General features: G+C 34.8%; 1 protein-coding gene across 1 annotated transcript; it reads right to left on the bottom strand.

Annotated features, from left to right (window-relative positions):
- Window positions 1-262: 262 nt before the first annotated feature.
- LOC131050734 (chlorophyllase-2) lies at window positions 263-3979 on the bottom strand. Its single transcript, XM_057984986.2, has 3 exons — window positions 3797-3979; window positions 3360-3624; window positions 263-1257 (listed from the first exon to the last, which is right to left on the bottom strand). The coding sequence occupies exons 1-3, from the start codon at window positions 3835-3837 to the stop codon at window positions 493-495; spliced, it is 1071 nt and encodes a 356-aa protein (XP_057840969.2). The 5' UTR covers window positions 3838-3979; the 3' UTR covers window positions 263-492.
- Between the last annotated feature and the right edge of the window lie 3500 nt (window positions 3980-7479).

The following is a 7479-nucleotide window of genomic DNA, read 5'->3' as shown; positions in this document are numbered from 1 at the left end:
ATAGATTATGTTTTTATAAAATAATTATTTAAAAGTAAATATCAATTAATTGAAATTTTAGATTTAGATTTATTAATTCAAAATATAGATATAGAAAAACATTGATTAATAACATGTAACATTTTGAAACTTTTTTTTTAATTTTTTTTTTAATTGAATCAAAACAAAATTACTAACGATATTCACTTAAAAAAATATAACTAAAAGAATATCCAAAAAGACCTTCAAAACCACATGATAACTTAAAAGACAATGAAAATAATTACATAAACCAACAAATCGTATACCTAAGAAACCATTACCAGTTGATAACAACATTATAAAACTATTAAGAACTGTAATGGTATAAAAAATTCAAAATCAAATCTGTAATTCATGGTAAAAACAGAGAATGACTTTGATCAATTTAACACAGAAGTTATTAAGAGTTGTTTCCAAACAGTTAACAATATTATACACAATTTCCAACCAGAAAAGCAACAATATTATCGTTCAAATTGCAGAATCAGGTGCTGATACATCCATCCCATTTACCAGAAGAATTTGGGGTTCCTGCTGTATCGCAGCTTCAGGAGGAACAAAATCAGGAAGCACCTTATACTGTGGTGGCTCAAGCCTCACAGGCGCCACGGCCGGATTCTTTAAAATATATTCAAAAGTTTCTCCATTTTCTTCCATGGCAGACCTGAGAAACGCCACCAGAACGCCCGCCGCAAACCTCCTCATTGGCTCAAGCGGGATCCTGCACTGGCAAAGCAAGCACGGCAACCAGAACAGCTCGTTGTTGAGAATATCATTTACGCCGTAATCGCTGGCCACAAAATGGTACGCCGGCGCCGGAGATTCATTAAAGAATTCGTCGTGCCCTAGCCGCTCAGGCGCACAGGCCGGCAGAAGAATCGTGCGCTTGGAGCCCAGCCCTGTACCTACAATCAATGCGGGAATTGAGAGAGGAAGGGAGGTGTTTGAGTATGTTAAGATAGTGGGAGGGTTTTGACGGTCGCCTGCTCCGTCCACAGGGTCGAATCCCGCTAGGGCAGAGATTTTGACTGCAGTACTGGCCGCCAGGCCTAGGGCTACGCCAAAGGCTACTTTCCCGCCCCTGCCGTGGCCTGCGATGGCGAATCTGTCGAAATCTGGCACTACGGCCTTCAGCTGAGCGGGAAAATGCAAATGAAGGTTTACTTTCAGCCAGTCTGAAATGGATGCCGTGTCGATCATCTCTTGCGTGCAGTCCCATCCTGTGAAGTCGTACAGCTGCAATGCAGAAATGTAGTGCAGGTCATGTGAAGGCTGGTTCAAATGCACAGGTTGAATGTAATTTTGAAGTGGATGAAAGTATGAAATGAAAACAAACCATGTCAAAGGAACTTTCCCACAGGTTCTGCAGGCAAGGGTTACGGCGAACAGTACCAGGGGAGAGATTACAGATTGCATAAATTTCAATATAACAGTGATAATCATGGCTCAAAATTAGAGATTACCATTGCCTTTGAAAAGAATCGCCATAATATGTAAAATTTATGGTCATTTCATAACCTGAGACAAAAAATTTCCTTACAAATTCATCATTACCACATGAAACCCCAGAACATTCCGGACTAAAAAACAGAGAAGTTGAAACCGCTAAAAAGATTTTAAATCCTTTGAATTCGTACAGCCGCATTGCAGAAGTTTAGTTCGGATCATATTAAGGCTGCACAGGTTAAACGTAATTTTGAACTGGATGAAGTATGCAATGAAAACACGTCAAAGCAACTTTTCCACGAATCCACAGGCTCTGCAAGTAAGGGTTACGGCGAGCAGTACCAGGAGAGAGGTTAAAGATTATATAAATTTCAGTAAAACACTAATGGTCATAGTTTAAAAATTGGAGATTATCACTGCATTTCAAAGGAATCGCCATAATATGTAAAATTTATGGTCATTTCATAACCTGTGAAGAAAAATTTCCTTACAAATTCATCATTCCGACATGAAACCCCAGAACGTTCAGGACTATAAAACAGAAAAGTTGAAACGGCTGCTAAGATTTTAAATCCTGTGAAGTCGTATATCTGGACTGCAGAAATTTAGTTCGGATCATGTTAAGGCTGCACAGGTTGAACGTAATTTTGAACTGGATGAAGTATGAAATGAAAATACATCAAAGCAACTTTTCCACAGGTTCTGCAAATAAGTAAGGGTTACGGCGAACAGTACCAGGAGAGAGTTTACAGATCATATAAATTTCAATTGAACAGTGATGGTCATAGCTTGAAATTAGAGATTATCACTGCATTGTAACGGTATCGCCATACTATGTAAAATCTATGGTCATTTCATAACACGAGACGAAATTTTTTCTTACGAGTTCATCATTCTCGCATGAAACCCCAGAACATTCAGGACTATAAAACAGAAAAGTTGAAACAGCTGCAATGCAGAAATTTAGTTGAGATCATGTTAAGGCCGAAGGCCGGTTCTTACGAACAGGTTAAACGTAGTTTTGAACTGGAATATGGAAGTATGAAATGAAACCTACTGAGTAAACACATCAAAGCAACTTTTCCACGGGTTCTGCAAGTAAGGTTTACAGTAAACAGTACCAGGGGAGAGGTTAAAGATTTAATGTCATAGCCTCCGAAAGCTACGAGATTTCCACAATTCATGTGAATATTTAATTATTATTTTTGAATTTGATTTTGTTTCAGAATTTTGATATTTTTTTCTAACTTTTTTTCATTCAATGTCTAAAATTCATCATTAAAAAAATAATAAAATTGTCAAAAAATCTCAAACACAATCAAATCTAAAAATAATAAATGGACATAATATTTGAAATTGATGATCATTACGTAACCTGAGATGAAAAACTTCCTTACAGATTCATGATTCCTACATTAAACCCAAGAACATTCAGGACTATAAAACAGAAAAGTTGAAACAGCTACGACTTTAAATCCTCTGTAACAAACCAAAAACACAAAAAATAGAGGCAAACATTGGTAGATTATAAAGGATGTAAGGAACTTGAGTACCAGTGGGGCCACTGCAAGGTTGGTTACGGTGAACAGAACCAGGGGAGAGGTTACAGATTATATTTATTTCAATATAAAACTGATGGCCATAGCTTAAAATTAGAGATTACCGCTGTCTTTGAAAGGAATTGACACAATATTTAAAATTGATGGTCATTACATAACCTGAAACGAAAAATTTCCTTACGAATTCATCATTTCTACATGAATCCCAGAAGGCTCGGAAATATAAAACAGACAAGTTGAAACAGCTGCAAAGACATTAAATGCCTCTGTAACAAACCAAAAACACTTCAAAAAGATAAGGCAGATTATAAAGGATGTAAGGAACTTGAGTACCAGTGGAGCCACTGCGATATATCCATGAGAAGCCACCTGATGCAGAAAGTCCCAGTAGAAATTGTTGCGCAGGGGAACGTAGCTGTGCAAGAACAGCAAAACCGGATATGTTCCCTTTAAAGTCGGTACTGCAACCAGCAAGGACTTATCTAGCGACGGACCCCATGTTTGCATGTCCAGTGCCTTAACAGTGAACGGACCCTCCATGAACACATCTCCAGACACCGATGAATCCCCTTCAACAATCTCATTATTCAACAAAATACTGCAAAACAAAACCAACACCCCGATCAAATAATACATTTGCAAATCCAACCTGCAAAAAGCTTCCCAACAAATCATTTCAAAACCACAATTTAGAAAGCTATACAACAGATTATTTCAAATCCATTCTGATTCTCACAGGCATGAAAGAGATTACAAAAAGAATTTGACACCTTAGCAGGAAAACGAGAAAGAAGTTGGTCTTTCTTCCCATAGCTAGCCCGCCTTTGCAGACCACTGTGAAATGTGAGAACTGGAAATGAAAATCAGTAAAAGCGTCTTTAAACGACACTGTACGATAGAAACAATTTTTTCTCAGCTTTTTCTCGTGGGAGTGTCATAATTCGTTATCCATTGTCAGCCGACAAACATGTTTTGACAGCGCATTGATAACCTTTATTCTCATTTACCCGGGGCATTTAAGAGAATTCCCTAGTGCTGGTCAAATTTTCAAACGTAAAAGTTTCAGATTCATTCCAAAGAGCTCGGAGTGCATGTACACCGTCCCCTACAATATTCATGACGAGAAACTTTGCCCAACTTTAATTCCTCCCTTCAATGCATTAATTGCATTCATTACCTTTTGTTGCCATTAATCTAGGGATTTTGATAGACAATGAGACATAAAAGGTGAAATTCATTTGTATTTTGGATATTTGTGGTGAGGAGAATAAACTTTTCCTATGTCTAATTTAAGTTATCAAATAAGATTGTATATAATTAGTTTAATATTAATTAATTAAATTAATTTAAGAGTTGTAAATATAACTAGTAATTATATTTTGGTGTATAATGGGTATGGAAGTTCAAATGGGGATAAATTTGGTATAGTTTTTGTATACAATTGTGTAGTAGATTAGTATATTTATATTCTACAAAATATATATATAAAATAATGTAGAGAGATATTACATAATTGTCTTGCATCTTTATTAGTTGTCAAGGACATGGATGTTGCACTCTTTCACTCTCCTTAAAGATGTAACAGTTTCATATACTTACAGACAAGTGGCAATGATTCTATTTTATTTAGAGTAATAAAATAATATTTATAGAGAAACTGAAACATACATGCATTTACCTATCATCTAAAGGTTCGCTTAAACATCACACACTAAGCCACTTCTACCGCTTATGTGGCAGGTGTAGCCAGAACCGTTCCCGTTGCCGTTCAATCTGTACTCACCGTTAATTTCAAATCCAAAATGATTCCTGCTCGACAGCCCATCAGCTTCCGTTGCCGTTAAAATATTTGAATCAAGCTGTTCGCGCGCTGTAGTAGGTGGATGCCCGTAAGCATTTAACTTAGTCTTCGTTGGAGCTCAACATTATTGTGCACATTTTCATTCTTCTCGGCCATGGGAGAAAAATCCAGCCTCTCAAAACAGGGTTTCCAGGAAGATTTGTGTTTGATAATGCTGCCAAGAGTAACGAATCCATTGTTGATATAGGGTCGAATAGAGTATTTTATACCGTGGTTGTAGCAACCAGGATATGACAGAGTGGTGGATGAAAAGAGAAAGATTTCTAGCAAAGATGCACTACCGATGATAGAAAGGTTGGGGGTAGAGCCATATTTGTTTTCTCAAGCTCGTGAAGAAGAGCGCAGTAATGATGTTCTTCGTGGGTTCATCTGGGGAGATGATGGAGTTCACCCCACTTGATTTGTGCTTTGACAATACTTCCAGTTCTGTTATGTTTCTGCCCACATGCTCCATGAAATCTGTTCAAATGATTATGATATGGCTTACATGAAAAGCTAAAAGAAAATGAGTCAGTAATGTGTAGCGAGGTTTAAAATCAAATTTTATAACCATTGCGAGCATCCTCCCTGCCTGCACGAAAATGAGAGCTTTGGAACAGGGTATGGAAATCCATCACATTATAAACAATAAACAGAATTTTTCAGATGTAGCTACAACTGCCTTGGTAGACGTGTATGCAAAATGTTATATGCATAGACAAAGGCGCACGTGAACTGTTTGACAGAAGTCCGAGAATTGTTTGAAAAAATGCCATGATTGCAGGATATGGAGATGTATGCCGGTTTCTACAATGAACCTAGCTTGTTGTTTTGACTATGCATTGCCATTCAGATGATGGATATCACTAAAAATCAAGAGTGTATTACAACTCTATATTTGAAATTGTTACAGAGACATTGTAATGTAGTTATATTTGTATAATATTAAAAAGGAGGTTGCAACATTCCTTTCATATAATATTAAAGATTGTTGTTGAACATTAATAATTTCTAGCTTTTATTTTTATCCATTATATTGATAAGCTAGCCACTCTGTTTTTCAACACTTACGTGTTACTTTAACTAAATATTCTCTAAGGCATAATGAGTCTATTAATGATTGGAGTTAGTCTCTAATAATTATGTGATAAAATTTGCGTGTATGTATTTTTTTTTTTTTGACTTTAAATATTTGAAACTAATGGTTGGAATTATAGAGCCTCCTTGCTTTCTCCAACCCTCAAAATGTCAAGAGAATAATACATTTCTAGAAAGAAATGATAAGAACGAATCTAAATCTAGTTCCAATCAAATGTCTACTACTTTGGAGACCTTACAATAATTCAATGGCATACCCTCTATGATACATCAATGTCTAAAATATGTTTGTGAAGAGAAAATTGTGAAAGTGATGAGTGATACGTATGTACCTATTTTAAAGCCAGCAACATCAAAATTGAAGATTATGTTGTCACTATAAAATATATCTGTAATGACAACAACAATAAGGAACATCAAATAGAAGTTCCATGTGAAACCTTGAAGATAGAAATCATTATATCAAAATGCTTGGGCAACAGAAGAATAAAGCAAAAGTTAAAAGGAAAAATTAGGAAAAATGAAGGCCTCTTTGAATTGTCTTGTAATACTTCTCTAGCACAAAAAATAGCTTATAACTATTGTCCTCCACCAATAAAGAAAGAATAATAGGATCATTCATTCATATGTACCAAAGCAAGGATGTTTTCGACCTTATGCTTCAATGAATAATAAGAAAACAACATTCATTGATCTCATTTCTACCTCTTTTAAAGGTGCTACTTGTACATGTGTTCCAAAGAAAAATTAGATTAAATTAAAAAAGAATAAATTCACAAGTACAATAACAATAATATAAATTTTCTTTCTTTTATTCTACATATTTCAGTCACATCCAATGACATTATATCATGTTGAAATTCAAAATATTGAAAGTGGTTGTAAATAAGATGAAAATAATTTATTAGATGATAATCAATCTAATATTATTGGCTGAGATTTGAATATTTTGTACTTTACATACCTATCAATATGATTTATAGTATTTTGATGGTTCCCCTACTTGGGAAGCATATATTTTGCCTTTTCCACTACCCTACAATATTGATTGAAAAATTAATACTTTTTTTAGATATGATTGCGATTATAATTAACTTACACTTAGATTTTTTGATCACATGTTACTAACATAGAATATTTCTTATGATGATTGTAATTTTTCTAAGATATTCCACATGATTCAAATGATTATGATTACAATTTAAAGTCAACTTACTTCAAACATGAAAATGGTGTTGGACACTCTCAAGGAAATTAATTAAGACTATAAGAGTAAGAAAAATTAAATAGATGTTTCTTATGAATATAAAGATATAATTTATTAATTATACCATATGAATCTTTAACAAAAAACCAATAAAAAGTTAATAAATGGCAAAAATAAGGAGCAAATGAATCTGTCTTCATTGTCTCCTAATTATTCTAAACATGAAAACAAACTCATCTATCCTAACCCTTGATCCTCCATCCACATCTCATCTATGAATCAAACCATCCTCAATACATTTGAATAAA

The sequence above is a fragment of the Cryptomeria japonica genome, chromosome 11, assembly GCF_030272615.1.
Source record: "Cryptomeria japonica chromosome 11, Sugi_1.0, whole genome shotgun sequence".
Taxonomy (NCBI): Eukaryota; Viridiplantae; Streptophyta; class Pinopsida; order Cupressales; family Cupressaceae; genus Cryptomeria; species Cryptomeria japonica.
The sequence above is the reverse complement of the archived record's forward strand: the minus strand, read 5'-3'. Positions and strand labels throughout refer to the sequence as shown.

Excerpts from the sequence above, each read along its gene's own strand:
- LOC131050734 (XM_057984986.2), bottom strand. The coding sequence starts at position 3,837 with ATGGGAAGAAAGACCAACTTCTTTCTCGTTTTCCTGCTAAG. Across the intron at positions 3,625-3,796 it reads TTTCTCGTTTTCCTGCTAAG|TATTTTGTTGAATAATGAGA; the intron begins GTGTCAAATTCT and ends TTTGTTTTGCAG. Across the intron at positions 1,258-3,359 it reads ATATCGCAGTGGCTCCACTG|CTGTACGACTTCACAGGATG; the intron begins GTACTCAAGTTC and ends TCTGCATTGCAG.